The following is a 21,227-nucleotide window of genomic DNA, read 5'->3' as shown; positions in this document are numbered from 1 at the left end:
CCAAAACGGGACAGCTTCCTGACCACAGAGTAACTGAATCTGCAAATATTGAAACTAAAAAATTCATGTTCCTGCATCACCAGAACAAAAATAAAAATAGGCACTAAGTCTGTGGTAGTTAGTGAGGTAGCTGAGGTAACTGGAACTGGAGTGATTTGGAAGAAGAAAAGTGTGACCTTTTTCCTTGTGTTTTTCAAGGTCACCAATATAAGTTCACAGGGCAGCAGAGCAAGAATAGAGAAAGTATGTGGTAGGACGAGAAATACTAAATATTAATATACATAAATACTACATAGGACATTAAGAGTTTTTCCTAAAGATCATAAAGTTTATGAATTTTTTAGATCTTAAATAAAAGTAAAATCTTTCTAAAATGTACAGTAAGGGATATCAGAAATACTGTATAAAAAGAACTGTCTTTAGGGAATCTGAAACGTAAGAATTTAAGCCTAAGTGCAAGAAAATAAAGTTTTAAAAATGAAACACTTATTAGAATTCCTTATTTGTTAAAAAAAAAAACTAACATAATTCTATTCCCATAAACACTATTCTTTGAAACTTTCTCTAGTTCATACTTTGTTATTTTTTTTGTCATAGTTCTAATTAAAAAGTAAACCAATAAGCTCTGGAGACCTCTAAATGTTCCATTTTTTTTTAAACATCATTGGCACGGAATTAGAAATAGTTTTCTTTTTGTGCAAGACAGTTCTCTGTAGATTTAAAAATTAGTTTCATGATCAGACTGAGAAATCACCATACTAGACTAATTCCGGTAGAAATCATGGGAATCACCACTACTTAGTTTAGAGCAGAGCTCTATGAAGAAGTCAGAGTCTAGGGCAAGATGAAAGGAAGTAACATCCCGTAGAATAGAAGCTCATTGAGGGCAGGGACTCTATCATTTTGTATTTGTATCTGCACTACCTTAACAGTGATATCAAACTCAAATAGAAATGGATCCCTGCAAGCCACATATTGACTTAGAAAACCACAAACTGACATTATCTATGTTGTATTTTTACTTATTTTGTCAAACATTTCCCAATCACTCTGGTTCAGGCCCCACTTGGGAGATGTATAGGCCTTATGTGACCAGTGGGTCTTGACTTTGACATCTCTGCCTTTCAAGTACCTAATAAATAGTCATTGAATTGAATCAAACTTTTCTGCTGAGGGATTCATCCTAAAGAGTCTAATTGGCTCCAGCATCAGGGTTAGAAGTAGGCTTAACAGAATTCTATACAATATCCAAATCTTCCTATGTCACCTTTATACTTAGTAACTGAATGAGACCAGAAAGACCTGTTATCTCATATAACATCACAAGGCCTTAGAGGTGGAAAGGAGCTTAGAGAATCTGTCTAATGTTGCATGTCTGCCTCTGAATTTCCTTTTGTCTGGTTTGAGAAATGATCTGTTTTTTGGACTAAATAAGGAATTAAGCCCTATCCTTTGGGCTTCTGGAATACTTCCAAAGGAGCAGCCACTGTTACTGAATTTCCTTAGTTGGCGGGGGGGTCATCAAACTATTCCCCAGGGCCTAATCTACCAGTTGCCTGCTTTTTAATCACCCACAAGCTAAGACTAATTTTTACATTTTCCAATACAATAAAACTTTATTTAAAAATGTAAAAGAAATTCTTAGATCACATCCAGTAAAAGCAAAAACAAAACAAAAAAAAGCAACAGATTGTTCTAATTGGTTTAGCTATATAGGTCAACTTAGACACATGACAGAAGTACTAATTCGCTTTCACTATACCTCTGAGAAAGGGTGACTTAGATTTTTGAGAAGGTTTTTGATTTTAAAGAAGTAGTACTTTAGGCAATATATGGAAGCGTGGCTCTCTAGGGGAAAAAAATTGACCTCCAAATAATTTTTTTCCCTAGTTTCAAAAACTGAGGCAAAGTTGCCCATTTAGAAAGGCTGATGGTATGCTTTAGAAGAAATCTCTCCTTTGCTTGCTAAGGCAATATTATGAAACATTGGAGTGACATAGTTCAGCAAACCACACAAAAAGAAAATGCTTAGAAAAGCTATATTTCAAACCTAAGCATGATGGAGAACAGGTTTACCCCTTAAAAAGATAAAGCTATTGAAAGCACATGAATAAAACATTTCAGAGGACTAGAAGAAAGTCTATTACTCCTTTCCAAAATATTTTGATGTAGCTATGATCTCATCAATGTGGGCATTCCCTCCAATAGTAAAGATCATACTTTCTTATCCTGTATACGCCCTATCCATGTCTTCCCATAAATTCTCCAGATGAGTTCCATCTAAATTGCTAGTGGTCTTTCCCTAGGTCTCTTGATATTGCATAGATAATAGTGGAGCACATGTTTCTCACTACCCTGTAATTCTGATTCTTCCAAGATTATTATTTGCAATGATTTTCAGTTATCATATCATTACTGAAATCATTTGCTTCAAAGAGAAAGTTGGGATTACCGAATGTGTCAGTGTCTCAAATGCTATCCAGCCTTGTCTTTTCCTGCTTAATTCTCAGCCTAGCTTAATATCTATCTACAGTGTTTGTTCAAGATATATGTGCTGATGGACCTGGTTAATGGACTGAGTAACCAATTGTGTTTCATTTTCAACAATAGGTATTCCTCATCTGTAATGTCTTGATTCTTCATTCAGCCCACAAAATATCAACATAAGAATGAAATACCTCTTTTATTAGAGATTTGCCCTAAACATTCTCCAAGACAATAGTATTTTTTGTCTAACATGCAAGTCCCTGTTTATGCCTCACTTGATATTTGTAAACAGTGATTGTCAAATAGCCACTATCATGCTATCTATTGTTATGGTGGAAAGGGCACTGAATTGGAAAAATTCCAAATGTGCTATTCACTACCTATGTGAGCTTGGCCTTAACCTCTCCAGACTTCAGTCTATCATTTGCAAAATGAGGGGGTTGGACTAGATGACCTCTTATGTACTTTCTAGCTTAACATCTATAGTCCTAACTTTAACCAAAAAGAACCTTTAAGGCTGCATTTTGCTATTCCCAACCAAATGCTATACATATGAACATACATTCACACACACATGTAAAATGAATAAGGAAGAGATAAAGTGGGATCCTATAGAGTCTGTACCTTTCTTCCAGTCAGCTATGTTACTATAAAGATGCAATCAGCTGTGGAACATCATTTATGAAAATTTGTTTATACCTTGTATTTCTTCCATATGTGTATAGATTATTCTCATAGATATTTTGTAGAGGTGAGAAAGTAGGTTAGATGGTAGATATCAATATACTGTCAATCATTTTCTCCCATAATAATTATCTGTAATTTTTTTCCAATTATTTGGTCTCTTCCCCTTTTTCCAATGTCTTGGCAATCTACCTCTCAATGCCCCAAGTGTCTGAAATTATAAAGGAAGTTAAAAGACAGGAAAAATAAACTTTAGAGAAATCATTATTTTGGAAGACTTCATTGCTTTTGAAATACAAGGAAATCAAATTCTGAATGAAAGATGTCTTCAGACACTTGGTACAATGAGAGATGCGGCAAGGGATGCAATAAACGAGATAGGATTGGCTTTGAAATGGAAGTAGCACCACCAACAAAACTAGAAATGCCATAATGCCTATATTACACACCCCTAATACACACATATATGTATATGCACATATACACATACATACATACATATATACACACGCCTGCAAATGAAAGTTCCCAACTTGCTGTTGGCTAATTCATGAATGAACAGGCTTGCCAACAAGGGATCTTCAAAAGAAAATCTTCAAATATATTATTCCCAAGAAAGTTATTACGGGAAAAGAAAGAGCAGTTTTCTCTTTCTCTATTCTGGTTTTGGTCAAATTGTTCATGAGGTCTCTGTGTTCAGGATTTGCTTCTGCATGATTTCTGCTCATTTCTAAGGCAAATCTATTCTGCAATTAAACAAAGCCTATAGAGGTCACAGCCTATAGACATTGTTCAAATTACATAGCTTCAGAGTACTCTTCAAAAATAAATTCAATCTTTAAAATTCACATTTTCTTCTTAGCCGGGAGACATACATAGAATCCAATTCATAAATGCAATCTTCATGTATTTGTCGACTAAATCATTAAACTTTTGCTTTCAGTAAAATTCTAGCTTTTTACCCTTCTTAGCCTTCAGGGAAGGAAAAAGTTAGTTTCTAACACTACCAAAATTACAAAATGTGGTTAGCAATATTGGTATTTTGATATTTTGAGGATATATGAAGGTATCACTAAGAAGTAAGAGCAACCTGAGCATATTAGTTTTTAAAAGCTTGAATAAGTTATTATCTGGCTTCAGATGAACCAGAGGCACTATTTACTAATTCCCATTCAATCAGCAATGTAGTTTGCCTAACTGGCCAACACACCGTTATGCTACTATATCAAAATAACTAAATGAAAAGGCTCCATTGAATTTTTTTTAAACACTGGAAGTAACCTTGGTAATAATCTAGCTCAAATTCCATATTTTACAAATGAGTATATAGTGAGATTGAAAGAGGTAAGGACTTCTCTATTAACACAGAATACTTCACTGAAAAGATCTTGATTTAATAGGAAATGCCTACTGCCTTTTAAGATGGTCAGGAAATATTTGTACAATATTGAGAGAGTCCTGAATTATTGAAACCTAATTTATCAAACATTCCCTGGTATTCATGTAAGACATTAAATTTCTACTCCAAAGGATTTTATATCATTTTCTTACAATGCAAATGGGTGAAAACAAACCCCACCATGGGCACAACTTAAAGTTTCTAAAGTGAAATGGCAATGGTTAGTGCCACATGTAAGGGGTACATCTTCCCTTTTGTGTAATATAGCTGAGATCAGTGAAAAAAATTGGTTACTAAAATTGCCCAGAAGTACATAATCTGCTCCAGGAAATATCCTTATAAATATCTCAACCACTTCCACACAAATTAAAATAATTGCTAATAATATATAGTTAACATATGGTATTTCAGCTCTAGAATGTCAGTTTTACATTCATTGTCTTAGCCTAAAATTCACTTTTAAATTGAACCTTTAAAATTTTTTTTCCTTTGTAGTGGTCAGATCCACCTAAGAAGCATGCCATCCATATAAGTGAAAGGGCTACTAATCTTTACTACTTGAAACATGAAGTATCTGGAAGACAATTTCTTTCAGATGAGTTGGCCAAGTTTTATATTTATTTCCCTTGTCTTTTTAAAAAGTTTGTCATTGGTATGTTACGCAAATTTGAAATGTGGTTTAAAGGTAAATGACTCAACCTGAAACAGTTTTTTTAGCCTTTCACAAATTCTGAACCTTAAGTGAGAACAATTTGTTACTCTGAGACTCCTTTAAACAGTTGATTACAATTTTTTAATCTAATTTATTTTCCACGAATAATATTTAAAAGACACATTTTCTTGAATGTTAATGAGATTTGTACATTTTTTGGCATGGAAAGTTAATTCTTAAGAAAAATAGTCTTAAGGAGACAAACTTTAGAAAATTGAAACTGATTTTTTAATAAAGAAAAATAAAGAGAAAGATAACCCTGTGTTCCAGCTTCCTCTCTTCCCATCCTGGTATACACAGTAATCAGCTCCTGAAAAAGTTCTCCATGACGAAGCTGTTTATAATTCCATGTCCAGGACCTCAAGTCATCTTGTCATAAAGAAGGATTTTGTAAAGGAAACATCCAGTCACCAGTAATATTTTAGGTACATAATCCTTGAGTATTAAATTCTGCTTTAAAAAAATCTCTTCTTTATCTTCTTCCTAGTTAAAATTATAAAGTACAATGGAGAGGTGACCCAACCCAACTGGACTGAGAAGTTGAACACTTGACATCCAGAAATGTAATATAGTTTTTAAGAGCTGGGTAAGATACTGACCTGAAAACACAAGACAAGTGCCTTTAATTGCAACTTCTAATTTTCTCCCTACCGGAATGTTTTACCTCTCTGCTCGGATTTTATATCGGAGGACAAAATAGGCAATGAGGCGAAGGGAGATGAAGAAAATCCCAAGAACAATAAAGTCCAAGTAAAGTTTGGCATTTTCCACATCCAATTCTTTCAGTATGGCTTCTGATTTCTGAAAGTGGCAAGTCTCTTCAATGTCGCAATGAAGATCTTCTCTATCCAAACCATAGATGGAAAGAATGACTCCCTCAAATCCATACCTAGGAAGGAAAGCATTGATTATAATCTAAGAATTTCACCATCACACCAAGTCAATGATGGCCACCAGATTCTAGAATTTTAAAGCTGGAATGATGCTAAAAATCCCTTGTCTGACCTGCTCATTTTGTAAATGAGAAAATTGAGGTCAAGATCATTCAAGTTACTTGTTAACCAAGCTGCTTGCACAGCTACTGAGTGTCTGAATCTTCACTGTAACCCTGTTTTCCTGACACCCAATCTAGTACTCTCTCTGTTATACTAGGCTACCTCATCCTCCATATTTTCTCATTTATTGGAAGGATAATACAGTCAGTATATTTTATCTTCTCGATAGAGTTCCTTCTCTTTTCTCCTATCACGAGTACATTTAACATTCCAACATATTTTATTCTTTTATATAATGTCTCCGTATTATCATTATCTAGGTGTCTTTCTCCTTATTGTTCTGCTGCTTCCCTTTCTTTTAAAGACAACTCTCCCTTAAAATAGCCACAGCTGATCAGCAAGAAAAAACAATTCTGCTTCAATACATAAATATGCTCTGATAATGAAATGTATCAAGCACTCTCTTCATGGAAAAGAGGTCGGGGACTAGTAGGGCAGAACAGTGTGTACATTATCAAATGAATTCACCATGTTAGAAGCTTTAGCTTATTTGTTTTTCTCATAAGTAAGGATTCAATCTAGAGGTAGAGAGGGTTTTTTTTGTTTGTTTGTTTGTTTGTTTTCCTAAAAAGTGCCTGTGATTAAAAGACAGAAGCCATCAACAAAATCCACTTTAAAAATATGCTCTGGACAACTTACTTGATATTAATATATTAAGATTTGATGGAGCAACTTGCAAAACCGCTAAAACTTTTTTATTTAAAGGAATTCGATGCTATAGGACACAGCGTATTGCTTCAGATTATAGATATGTTGTTTTTGTTTTGTTGTTGTTGCCTTTTGGGAGGCAATTGGGGTTGTGACTTGTTCAGGGTCACACAGCTAGTAAGAGTCTGAGGCTGGATTTGAATTCAGATCCTCCTGACTCCAGGGCTGGTGCTCCATCCACTGCATGACCTAGCTGCCCCCACTCATAGACATTTTGAAAAAAAAATCCGATTTGTTGGTATTAGAAAGTATGCAAATTGCTGAAATCTTGCTATGAATTTTTTCTGATTGTTGTGATTTTTCTGGGTGTATTTTAAATTATTTTTCTGTAGTTTTATCTTCGAAATTTCTAATCTCATAGTAGTTCTTTGTTATGTTTCTTATTTTCTTTTCTTTGATAATTTTCTTAGTTATCCTATCATCCCTTGCCTCAAACCATGAGGTTCAAACCCCTGAATGTGTCCCTCTTAAGGAGGTGAAGATTAATTGAATTGCTATTGAGGGTAGTCTATACCAGGTCTATACCAGGGATGTCTGGATCACCCGGCCATTAAAAATAATAATTTAGTTTCAAATTAATAATAGCCAGCATTTACATAATGTTCTTTATGTGGCAGGCACTGTGCTAAGCACTTTATAAAAGGATTTTATTTGATCCTCACAATAACCCTATAATTATGTAAAACAGTTATCCCTGTTTTACAGATGAGGAAACTGGGACAAACAGAAGTTAAGTGACTTACCCAGGGTCACATAGCTAGTAAGCTGGATTTTAATTCCATTCTTCCTTGCTCTAGGTCCAGCACTCATCCACTGTGCCACCTAGTTACCTCTAAAGCTTTCCTTGATTCAGTAGTCATTGTAGACCCCTCTGTAAGGTACGAATTCATGGCCTTCTCTTTGGGTCACAGTGTAGGGGTGTTGAGCAAAGAAATGCTGTGATGCATCGTGGGGTAGGCAGTGATAGCTTTAGGTAATTGTTCTTTCCACCTACAGTTAGTTTTAAGATTTATTTGACTTAGTAGCCACTGTAGCCAGAATCCTGAGTTAGGGTCCAGTGTGGGGTTAGAGAAGGAAATAGGTAAAGTGTGAGATGAATAACAGAATCTTTTTTATTTTTTTTCCTTCAATTTCCATGGAGTTAGTTATCTTGTTGAAAATTTCTCTTTATTCTTTTCCTTCAACCACAGCTACTTTACTTTGGTCCCTTTCTTACTGTTTTTTGAGAACTGGAAAGAGCTTTTAACTTGGTCATCTTGGAACACTTCCTAGTAAACGTCTTGGAGTCTTAGCTCTTCTAGCTATGGGATTTTGGAGAATGTTTCAGTTTCCTCAATCTCTAAAATGAGGGCAATGAACTAGATCAGAGATTCTTAGCTAGGGGTCCCCAAGGAGTCAACGGATACATTTCATGGGGTCTGAGGACTTGGATGGGAAGAAAAAATTTTTATTTCAATAAAATTGGTTTCATGTGTAATTTTATGCATTTTATTTTATGATTTAGAAACATTATTCTAAAAGGAGTCCTGAGGCTTTACCAGACTGTCACAGGGGTTTATATAAAAAAGGGTTAAGAACCCTTAGATTAGATGATCTTTAAGAACGCTTTAAAGGCTAACATTCTAAAATTCTAAGATAAAGTTGTGGCAAGCTATGTACTAATATACTTCATCTTCCGTATTTTATACGGTAAAAAATCACAAGCATGACAGATATTTACTTGTTTATTCATTTATTTGGAGTGTAGCAGACTTCATTTTTCATGCCAAATATTTAATTAGAAAAAGGCATATATAATGAATATAATGAAAAGGATTTTGCCGGCTTTAGTTAGCAAATACATAGAGCATTAATTATAAATAACAGCAATTCTTACTAGTCATGAAAATTAAAAATAAGGTCAAATCAACTTGCTTCCCATACATTACCTGACATAGGAAATATAGGACATCCACTGCAGGTATGCTGGAATGGTATCAAAACTGACAAAGAATCCTGAGAAAAGAAGGACTGGGATAGCTGTCACGGGACCTACAAATGTTGCCACCTACACAAAAGAGAAGGACAAAAATAGAGAGAGCTGACTTCAAGTGTACATAGATGAAAACCAGAACATATTCTAACTTTCAACAACTCAATTCAACAAATATTTACTAAGTTCATGTGAAGCACAGAAGACACTATACTAGGCACTAGTTAAGAGAGATGAGAACGAAAGTCTTATTTCTCAAAGAGACAATTACATACTACTTGGAAGATAAAACATGTAAGAAAATATAAGTAGTTGAAGGACACTGGGGAAGGCTTCCTAGAAAATATGACACCTGAGCTGTACCTTGAAGGAAGATAAAGAGTCTAAGAGATGAAGAACAGGAAGAAATACATTCTAGGAAAAGGGATTACCTTTATATAGATGTACAGAGGCAGATAAGCTCCTAAGCTTGGAAAATATTGAGAAATTTGGCTTAGCCAAAGTATACATTGTGTGAGAGAAAGTAATATGAAATGAGACTGAAATGATATATAAGGCACACACTCTGAAATTATTCTCCTGACATCCACAACCACCCAAAGATAAAGTCTCCAGATTATAACTAGCTCCTCCCTGCTTGACTCACCCAGGGTTCTAGGGGACTCCAGAGGACTGCAGGAAGGGTGTCTTTATAAGTCTACATATCATGAATGACCACTGGTATGCTATGCATTGATTATCAATTGATATCAAATATCCAGACCAACTTAATTAGCTTTTCAAAACAGGTATTAGTAAGGTGATAAAAGAAAAATTGACATAAAACATCCCCCTGCCAAATTACAGACTCGCCCACAACTATATAGAGTCCAGAGGAAAAGGTGCTTGAATTTATAGAGCTCATGTGGCAAAAAATAAAAATAAAAAGATAAACTCACAGCTCCTGGGAAGTCATTTGTTAGTATCCTCCAGGTGCTTCCCTTAGGGGTGGTATGGCTTTCTCCTGTGCTACTTGAGGAGAGAGCCCCACATGCTCAGGATTCTTGTCTGGGACCAGGTTTTCCCTCTGAGATAGAAGGGTGGATTTTTCTTTTGTCTTTTCTTTATTGTTTTGGGTTGGGGCAGAGGCCACTTACAAAGGCTAAGATGGGCAGTGACCTATTATAAAATGATTTTTGTTAAATTGAATTACCACATATTTGGAAGTACGGAAAAATGTCAATTGCTAGGTTTGATAACGAACATTTCCTGAGATGCTTAAATTTAAGGCACTTAAAAAGATAGTGAAGAGGCAGCTGGTAGTATAGTAGATAGAGCATTGGGCCTGGTGTCAGGAAGCCCTGAGTTCAAATCCAGCCTTAGACATTAGCTCTGTGACCCTGGGCAAACTCACTTACACTCTGCTTCAATTTCCTCAAGTGTAAAAAGTGTAAAACCTCGAAGGGTTATTGTAGGGATCAATGAGAAGATTTGTAAGAAGCACTTAGCACAGTGCCTGGAACATTGTAGGTGTTATTTAAATGCTTATTCTCTTTTCACCAACCCCTTTGTTCCTTCCTCAAGCCATGAGACAATCATCTAGGATTTCATATTATGGACTTTGCAAACATACTGAGGACAGCAGAAGAAGAAGGGAGAAGAGGGTAAAGGTAGGGATCAACTCACTCAATCCCTACCTCCACTTAAAGCAACTAACTCTTGCCTTGATACATCATATTAGATGAGAATACATCTATTGAATCATTCAATCAGTCCAAGTCATTTAACTATCATATGTCAAGTCCCTTCACGCTCTGCAGATTTTGGCTCTGAATTCAATGCCAGGACATGTAGCTTCACTTGGGGTAAAAAAAATGCCCAGAAAAGCCTTCAAAAGATGGAGAGCTCCCCCAAAAGGGATTAAGTAATAAGGCGTTGATGACTCAGAGTTTTGGGGCCGTCTTATGACTTATGGTCACATAAGCTGTCTAGAATCATGAGTGAGACAAGAACTCTAAAACCTTGTAAAAATTAAAAAAAGTATTACAATATTTTTGAGACAATATGGTACACTTTAGGTGACCTTCTATGCACTAGTATTTCAGGGATGTAAAATAAATGCTTCTCATAGTATGTACAACACTTATATTTGGGTAAATTAATATAATAAGTATTAACAAATAAAGTATATGAGCATTTGAAAGTCATTTTAAAAATTAGTTTGACTTAAAAGAAAACGTACCAGGACCTTACTGTATAATTGCAGTCTAAACAAAAGAGAAAAAAAATGCTATTTTTTTTCTAGTGAACGCTGAAAACTAGAATATCAAATAAAAAAGAGTCCTAGTTGAAGAATATCTCTGGTGGGTCCTGCAAGTGCAAAGGGCCCAATATTTATCTGGGACAGGCCTCATGACGTAACAATGCTCCCCACCCTGTTTGCACTGGCAATTCAGGTCCCCAGAGTGCTAGATTCTTCTCTCTGTGTCAAACTTGTGGTAGGCTGCGAGAAGCCACAAAACCTATGATGCATTTCTATTTGAGTTTGACACCACTGTTCTGAGGGACCCTGAAGGGCTGCCTTAGAATGTCTTTACAATTCTATGGCTCATAAGCACCTGCTGGTGGGCTTCACATTGATTATCAGTTGATATTAATTAGACAGCCCCCTGACTTAATTAGCTGTTATAAATGGGTATTTACTAAGGTATTATAGTAAGAAGAGTTTGTATAGCATGTTCTCCCAAAAGCCAATGACAGACTCTGCAACAATGATGTACAGAGACCAGGGGAAAAGGGGTGCAAACTTAGGGTGTTCATATGCCAGAAGCGTACATTCACAGAGCCTGGAAGTCCTCAAGCAGTTCTCCCCTGAAATATGGTGCAGCTTTCTCCTGGGGTATTTTTAAAATCCTGGAGCTGCTTTTCCTCAGTGTTTCTGACTTGTCCTCTGCATTAGAAATGCAGACCCAGCTGCCGAAGCACTATGAAGAAGTTCTATTCTTCCCACCCTCTGAAGCTCATAAGGTCACTCTGGACAAATCAGGGGAGGGAGGAGGAGAGGGTGCTCTAAGCAGGGGAAGAGGAGAAGAAGATGCTCTATTTCTTCCTCCCCAGTCTCAACTATTCCACTCAGGAGCTCCGAGAAAATGGCTCTCTACTATCTCCTGCTAGACATTTGAATACCTGGTTTTGAGCTTACTACATTAAACAAAACCCACAAGGATTTGGAGTGTGTGTTCATTCATTCAATGCCTTGGATTGACTGAATGATTTGATTGTTTTCTTGTCTGATAAAAGCATTAGGGCTAGTTACTTTCTTTAAGGGAGTTTTGGGGGGAGAGTGGTAACTTTAAATAATTGATTGACTCAGTTCCTACACTGACATTTAAATTAGAATCAGATTATGGAGGAACTAAAAAAAAATTAAAAAACTGAGTAGTTTATGATTTATGCTTGAGGCAACGGGGAGTCACTGGTTTTTTTTTAACAGAGAAGTAACAAGTATGGAATAAAATGGAACACAAAAGCATTTAATGTGTCCCCTATAGGCTAAGTATTATGCTAAGTTCTAGGGATATAAATACAGAAGTGAGACAGCCCTTGTTCTCAGATAGATTATATTCTAATGGGGGATGTTAGGGGAATGCTTATCAGGAATGGGTATTTTGTCTGGGAACTTAATAGGTTTAACGGAGCTATAAGCAGTGATTATTTCACCATTTACAGTGGTATTACTATTTCCAGAGCAATAGGTGGAAACTGAGGTGCTATGTAAATGGTGGCAGAAAAAATGAAAAGATACCAAAGGGAGAATAGAGAAGTAGCTATTTTGATGGGATGTGACTTAATCTGGGTGGGGCTAGCTAGAAATTAGGAGAATTCACCACCGTTTAGCCACAGAGCAAGGGTTCCAAAGTTGAGTTAACTCTCTCTTGGTCAGACTTAGGTCTCAAGAATATTATGTTGGCAGCTGGGTGGAGGATGAATAGAAAGGGAAGAGACTCAATTAGGACCAACATTCTAGATTAATAGGGATGTCAGTCTAAAGTAGGGTGGTGACTGATTTGAGTAAAGAGAATGGATGTGAGAGATATTGTGGAGGTAAAATTACTAAGATTTGGAAACTGGCTATAAGGGTGATGTCATGGAATGAGTTAAAAATGATACTGAGGTCCTGAACCTTCATTATTAGGAGAAAGTTATGGTTCTTGACAGGAATTGGAAATTTTCAAGGAGGATTAGATTTAGGGGAAATGATGAAGGACATATATAGTTCAAGATGCCTACAGGAAATCAGGGTGGAGATGTCCAGTAGCTAGATGAAAAGGTAGGACAGGTTAGTCTGTTTGCCTCAGTTTCCTCAACTGTGAAATGGGAATAGTAATAGCAGGTACCTACCTGGGCTATGTGAAGATCAAATGAAATACTTTAAAGCGTTTAGTACATTGTTTGGCACATGGTAAGCATTACACAAACGCTAATTAATATTATTATTGCTATTCATGAGAAAATAAGAATTGTTTCTTTCCTATGAAGCCACTTTAAGAAAGAAAATGGCTTTTCAAAAGGGAAATAAGTCTACATCACTTGGAAGTTAAGAGTTTTAATTACATTTTGGTGGGAGTACTGAGAAAGCAATTACTCAGCATTACTATCTCATACTTTGAGAGTGAGAGAACTCAGGGTAACCACATCGCTTTTATGTGCAGAGCTTCATCTACCCTCTTGCAGAAGTGATGACTAGAAGATTTAAAATGTCAGTCTCTAGCTGGAATATTTTGTTGTTGAGTCTTGTGAGTTCATTCCACATTTTTCAGAACTTCCCTCAGCTTTACTTGTAACAAAGAGTTCTTTTCCTAGGAACTCGACTCTTTCAGTGACCAAGTCCACACAGGAGTTTCTATCTGGGACCAACTTTTTTGTCTCATCTTACAGTTTTCACAAGGTTGAAGTACAGTGAAGATGTTAGTATTCTCTTGTTAGGTTGCCCACTAGAACTTCTAATCAATTATGATTTTTGTTACCAATTATATTTTGTTGTTGTTGCTCAGTCCTCTCAGTCACATCCAACTCTTTGTGACTCCATCTGGGGTTTTCTTGCCAAGGATACTGGAATGGTTTGCCATTTCCTTCTCCAACTTATTTTATAGGTGAGGAAACTGAGGCAAAAAGGGTTAAGTGACTTGCTCAGAGTCACACAGCTAGTATGTGTCTGAGGCCAGATTTGAATTTAGGAAGATTCATCTTCCTGACTCAGGGCCCAGCACTCTATCCACTGTGCCACCTAGCTGTCCAAGGACAAAAGTTGTTTTATATTCCAGGACAAAGTAGTCAGATTGTTCTAAAGGACATTGCAAGAGCCTGGTTCATTTAGACTTCAACAACATAGAAGCTCATACAGGACAAAACCAGAAAGTTAAATATAAAAGAGAAGGGCTTCTAGACATAGAAGATTCTACACTCAGAGGCTGAGGCTTGAATGGTTCAATTGCTTATGAAGAGGGCAGTGAGATAATGAATTTTCTTCTAGAACTCAAATTTCATCCATTCCTCTGTCCCTAACTACTCATTCTATGTTAATCATATCATTAGGTTCCCATTCACTATTAAAAATAGGTGCATCAAAAGTAATTGCCTTTATAGAACCAAATTACCTTACCAATTGTAAGGTGATTAAATTTAGCATGAGTTTTATGTACAGTCTTTATGGAGAGCTTTAAAAGTACATGCATTACTGTTATGGTAATTAGAGTATTAGAGTGGGACTTTTTATGGTTTTCTCTTTGATAATGCTGAGATAATCAAGTACCTTTGGTGAGTTTTTCCTTTCAAATGTAATGGCAAGCAAAGTGGACTTTTTGCTATCTTTGTTTCGGAGTGCTTTTCAGCATTAAGGAATCTTTGATTGAATTGGGAATCTTTGAGGACCTGCTTATGTCAAAGGAAGGACTAGTTCACATGGGTTTGAGTCACATGGTTGTGATGCCCTTTGACCCTGAAGAAGTCTATATAAACTCAGAGGTTAGCATTTTTGTTTTGGGGGGCATATATAGCCGTTGAAGCAGTCTCCTGACTTTGAAAACCCAGATGTTGGCGCTTCTCTCTGGTAACTATGTATGTATTGTGATTTGATCAGACATATAAAAGCCTGTTTGTTGATCGGTTTGTAGTTTCTGTTTGTATTTGTTCTGAAGTTCAGGGTGCTGGTTTTTCTCCCTGAACTAAGTGAATGGTATATGTATGTTTAATTAAAGTAAAATTGTTAACCCCTTAGAGTTGTTTTCCTTAGAAAAGCAGATGAAAGAATCTGTCTTAGCAGCCCTCCTGTGTTATTGGTCTTACACCTCCACAGCAGGTACTAGTAATAATATTATTACAAAATGGTGTAGTTCTGCAGGAACTACAGACTAAAAGGAAAGCATGGGGCCTGAAATACTTGTTCATTGTTTCCAAGTTGTGGTGGCTATGCTTCTGTGGAGCCCCAGGAGCAGCAGTGGCCTGAAGGAAAACAGCCTTGAAACAGGAGTGGAGAACTGCCTTTGTACAGACTTGGCAGGAGTGGTTGGTGAGGTGAGACAAAGAGCAGTGAGCTGCCTAGCATTGTTAACCCCTTAAAGTTGTTTCCTTAGAAAAGCAGATCAAAGAACCTGTGCTAGCAGCCCTCCTGTATGCTCCTGTTGTTGGTCTTATTGGTCTTTCACCTCCACAACAGCTGCTAGCAACAGTGTTGTTACAATTACTGAGGAAGAAATTTTTAGTAATTACTACAAATACAAAGTGTTTTGTTTTCTACTGTGAACTGGTGATGAAGAGAATTTTAGAATTTCAATCTCTTGGGAGTAATAAGAACTAGGATTGAAAAGTCAAGGAACTGGACGGAAAAAAATGACTTGGAAAAAAATTTACATGCAAAACCTCTGAGAAAATTGCAGCTTGGACACAAGTCAACAAAAATTGCTAGAAGAATTAAAACAAGTGTTAAAGAAAGAGCTAAACTTTTATTTTAAAAAAACCAAATGAGAACAGTCAGAGGAAAAGATGGCAAAAGAGGCAAGAGGTAAAGAAGAAACATTTGAAAAGAAGATTAATGACTTGGAAAAAGAAGTACAAAATCTTTAACTTCTTGAAAGTTAAAATCGGTCAAGTGGAGGCTAATGACACATTAAGAAATAATAAAACAAAGTTGAAAATCTGAAAAAAATAGAGGAAAATGTGAAATATCTCATAAGAAAAAAACAACTGACACTGAATACCGATTGAGGAGAGATTATTTAAAATTAACTAGACATCTTGAAATCCATTAACAACAACAGAGTCTAGACATCGTACTTCAAGAAATCATAAAAGAAAACTGTCCAGATATCTTTGAACCAGAGAAGAAGGTAGAAATTGAAAGAATCCTTCAGTCACCTCTGGAAAGAAACCTCAAAATGAAAAGTCCCAGGAATATTATTGTCAAAATCCAGACCTCTCAGGTGAAGGGAAAAAATATTGCAAACAGCCAGAAAGAAAGAATTGAATTACTGAGAGCTACAATCAGGATCATACAAGACAAGTGGAGTTTATTATATTCCAGGAAGAGAAGGAAGCAAAGGATCTAGATTTATAACCAAAAATAACCTACCCAACAAAAGTAAGAATAATCCTATGGGGGTTGGGAGAAGGGATGGTTCTTTATTGAAATTGAGGACTTCCAAGCATTTCTGATGAAAAGACCAGAGCTGAGTAAAAAATCTGACATATAAATATAGGAATCAAGAGAAGCATGAAAGGGTAAACATGAATGAGAAGTTATGAGGAGTAAGCAACGTTATACTGTTTACATTTTTATATAGAGATTTTATATAGAGATACATGTAGCCACTCAGAGCTTTATCCCCAGGGGTTATGGAAAAAATATAATTAGACAGATGATCTGGATGTGATTCTGTTGTGTTTGGATAGTCTTACAAGAAGAATAGAATGAGTGAGGAAGAGGAATGCACTGGGAAAAGGGGGAAATGAGAAGAATGGGGAAAATTATCTCACATAAGTGGGTTGCACAAGGAACAACATAAAACAAGAAATGGGCAATGGAAGGAGTGAGCAACACTTGAAACTTACTCTCATCTGAACTAGTTAAAGAGGCGAGAATACACATGCACACAGTTGGGCACAGAAATACATTTTGCTGAACAGAGAAATAGGAAGGAAGTGGGTTAAAGGAAAAGGGGATAAAAAGAGAAAGGGTAAGTTAAGAGAGACATTAGTCAGAAGCAAAACAAACTCTTAAAGAGGAGGCAGGGGGAAAAGATAAGAGTAAGTTTAAGACAATAGGACAGAGGGAAATACAGATTTAACAGTCATAACTGTGAATGTGAATGGGATGAATTTACTCATAAAATGGAAAAGGCCAGCAGACTGAATTAGAGAGCCAGAATCCAATAATATGTTGTTTACAAGAAACACATTTGAAACAGAAAAATACCCAGTTAAAAAAAAAAGGAGGCTGGAGTAGAATCCACTACATTTCCACTGAATTAAAAGAAAATCAGGAGCAGCAATTATGATCTCAGACAAAGTAAAAGCAAAAATAGATCTAATTAAAAGTGATAATCAGGGAAACTACATTTTGCTAAAAGGTACCATAGATAATATATTAATGTCAATACTAAACATATATGTACCACATGGTGGAGCATCTAAGTTCTTAAAGGAAAAGTTAAATGAGTTATAGGAAGAAATAGAGAGTAAAACTATAGTAGTGGGGGAACCTTACTTTGTTATTATATATTGATTTTCTGATTGTTTGCTTCACTCTGCCATTATAAATTAATATATCTTTCCATGTCTTTCTGAATTTTTTACATTTGTCTTTTCTTATGGCCATGCAACTAATCAGTACAACCATAACAAGATGGAAAGAGCATTGGGATTTGGAGTCAGAGAAATTACTACTTACTACTTATGCAAACTCAGCCTCTCTGGACCTCAGTTTCGTCATATATAAAATGAGGTAGTTGGAATAAATGATCTCTGCAGTACTTCTTCCTCTAAATCTTTTATTCTATCCTATAGTACTATGCTACTAAGTATCACAGTTTGTTTAGTCATTCCCTAATCTACAGGCATTTGGGGCAAGTCCTTTAAATTCTCTGGGTTTCATTTTCTTCAACTATAAAATGAGGGGGTTGGACTAGATGGAATCTAAGGTCCCTTCCACCTATATATCTATGATCCTATGATCTACTACATTTCTAATTCTTTTGTCCCCATTTCCTGCAAAAAAAAGTGTTCCTGAGAATTTTTTTGGTATGTGTGACCTTTCTGCCTTTACAAGTGGGAGGTTCATACCTAGTAGGAGGATTTCTGGGAATAGGCCTTATAGTCACTTTGTGCAGGGGCAGCCGGGGGAGAGAAGCATAATTCTAATTTGCTTTCTGGACTGGTTAGCCTCATTCACAGCACCACCAGTTCCTGCAGTCTCTTTTGTCACCTTTTTCATTCTCTTATTTCTTCATGGTGTATTAAATGTTCAAGTCATATATAAAATGTGCTTATTGTAGTTTACAGCATAAATTCTTACTTTATACCTAACTGCTTTCCAATTCTTCCACCAATTCTTATCAAATAGTTTTTTTCTTAAATTGCCTGTATTCTTGAGATTATCAAACACTGGATTACTGAGTTTTATTGTTTCTTATTTTTCATCATTTCATTTATTCCACTGATATACCTTCTGTTTTTTAGCCATCACAAAATAGTTTTGACAATTACCATTTTATAATGTAATTTGAAGTTTAAACGTACTATTACCCATTCGAGGACTACTTTGTTCACTATTTGCCTAGAGATTCTAGATCTTTTGTTCTATAAAATGAATTTTGTTATTATTTTGTCTAATCCCATAAAAAGCTGGATAGATTGATATTATACTAATTCTCTAAGTTAATTTAGGCAATGCTGTCATTTTTATTATATTGACACATCCCAACCTCGAGAAATGAATATCTATCCCCTTATTTTAATCATCCTTTATATCTTTAAGGTATCAATTGTATTATATGCCTTGTATATGTTGTGGTAGATTAACTTTAAGACATTTTTGCATTCTAGGTATTTTCACTGGGCTTTCAATACATCAATAAACAAACATTTATTAAACACTCACTCTATGCCAGACACTGTGCTAAGTGCTGGGGATAAAAATACAAAAAAAAAATGAAACAATTCCTATTATCAAAGAACATAAGTTCTCTAGTCACAGAAACAAAATGTGCACATATAACCATATATAGACTAAAAATGAAATAAATACAACTAAATTAGGGACAGAGGCACTAGCAATTAAAGGGGCACAGGGGAGGGCTTTCTATAGAGGGTTTGTGAGCTATGCCTAGAAAGAAAGAGGTATTTTGTGGGGTATAAGTGAGAAGGAAGTTTGGTCCAGGCATGGGAGATAGATAATACAGAGGTACGGAAATGAAAGATTGAGTGCTACATTATGGAAAAGAGATGAGGCCAGTTTGGCTGGTGCATTGGTTGTAGAATTGGGAGTTATTTGTATTTATATAATGAGATTAGAAATTAGCATGGGAGGGACCAAGTTTTAAAGAGCTTTAAAAGCCAAATGGATAATCCTTATATCCTAGAAGCAATAGGGAGCCATTGATTTTACTGAATAGAAGGGGTGACATAATCAGATATGAAAAGGGATAAAACTCTTTACTGAACTCCCCTTCTTCTCTCCTCTTCATCTCAAAACTCCTTAACATTGTACCTCATTCATTTTTCTTTTCCTTCTAACTCTGATAATGATGAATTTAATCTCCTTACTAAGACCAACCCTTTTATGTGTGATTTTAAAAATCCCATCTCCAATATGCCCTCTGCTTCCACCCCCAACATAGCACCATGTTTCATCACTTAGTAATTTATCTAGTTCATTTCTACAAATATTTATTCAGCACCTACTATGATGCAAGACACTGGTCTAGGCAAAGAATCATCAGGCAGTATCTTGTACTATATATTTTCTATGTCTTATATTTTCTAAGTTCATTCAAACCTAGAGTTCTCAAACTTTTTGGTCTCAGATCCTTTTACACTCTTAAAAATCATTCAGCTTTTTTATTCCTTTATTTATTTTTTTAATTTACTAAAAATATTTTATTGATCCTCCCCCCCCAAAATCCTATTCCCTTCTGTCTTCTTTAATAAGTTGCTCCATAATTCCCTCAGGACCTGAAAATATTGAGGAGTGGAGGGATTTTAGATTGTGATAATAGTGAAGAATAAATTTAGGAGGGTTAAGTCATAGGAAAGAAAGGAATGGGAAGGGAATAGCATTTAATATAATATCTACTATGTTTTAGGCCCTGTGCTGAGTGATTTTTACATATATCATCTCATTTGATCTTCGCAGCAATCATGCAAGTTAAGTGCTATTATCCCCATTTTACATTTGAGGAAACTGAGGCAGACAGAAGATAAGTGACTTGCCCAAGGTCATATAGCTAGTACATGTTTGAGGCCAGATTTGAACTCAGATTTTCCTGACTCCAAGGCCCCTGTGCTCTATCTACTGTGCTACCAGTTGTCTCTGGAAAGATAGAAAGTTATGGTGAGATAGAGTAATGTCAGATATTTTCATTAAGAAAGTGAAATACTGCTAGGTAATGGTGAGATCCAGGGTGTGGCTATCCCTGTTTGTAGACAAAGCATAGGGAAGGAGGTTGTCAGGGACTGAAAGTCTGAGAGGATAAAATGCTTGAGGGAGCACCAACATGAATGTTGAGGTTTTTTAACACCAGGGCATGAATTAGGGAAGAGGAAGACAGTCAGTTAAATGTTGAATTCTGTGGGAAGAAAGGAAAATGACTTGGGAGTTGAACACAACAGCCACCATGAGCTACACAGGCTGAAATATTTTAATAGTGGGAATTTCACAGCAGAAGTTGCTAAGTAACAGTGCCAAAGGTAGTGCCTGGAATTGGAAGGCCAGAACAAGGAGCATTCCAACTTCACCTCTAGGACAAATGTACAAAGGAATGTAAATGAACATATAGTCAGTACTAGAGAGACCAGTGTTACCTGGGGGAAACCAGAGCTCAGTGAGATCAAGTAGATTGAAAGAACAGAAAAAGAAGAGGTCTACAAGGAAGGGAAAATGTGTTCATTATGGAATAAAAATTCCAGAGGACACAGTGGAAATGATGGGCAAAGTTGGAGTAGGACATGGATGTAGTA

At 36.0% G+C, this 21,227-nt stretch overlaps 1 protein-coding gene across 1 annotated transcript in view; it reads right to left on the bottom strand.

Moving 5' to 3' along the window:
• Positions 1–5,247: 5,247 nt before the first annotated feature.
• Positions 5,248–21,227, bottom strand: part of ABCG1 (ATP binding cassette subfamily G member 1) — a 107,546-nt gene continuing 91,566 nt past the window's right edge. Inside the window, exons 14-15 of the mRNA XM_036746118.1 lie at positions 8,974–9,092; positions 5,248–6,171 (exon numbers count right to left, since the gene is read on the bottom strand). Of these exons, the coding sequence (XP_036602013.1) occupies positions 5,943–6,171; positions 8,974–9,092 (348 nt within the window). The 3' untranslated portion in view covers positions 5,248–5,942. The remainder of the gene's footprint in view (positions 6,172–8,973; positions 9,093–21,227) is intronic.

This window comes from Trichosurus vulpecula, chromosome 2 (assembly GCF_011100635.1).
Source record: "Trichosurus vulpecula isolate mTriVul1 chromosome 2, mTriVul1.pri, whole genome shotgun sequence".
NCBI classification, from domain to species: Eukaryota; Metazoa; Chordata; class Mammalia; order Diprotodontia; family Phalangeridae; genus Trichosurus; species Trichosurus vulpecula.
Note: the sequence above shows the minus strand (reverse complement) of the source record. Positions and strands in the feature narration are given on the sequence as shown.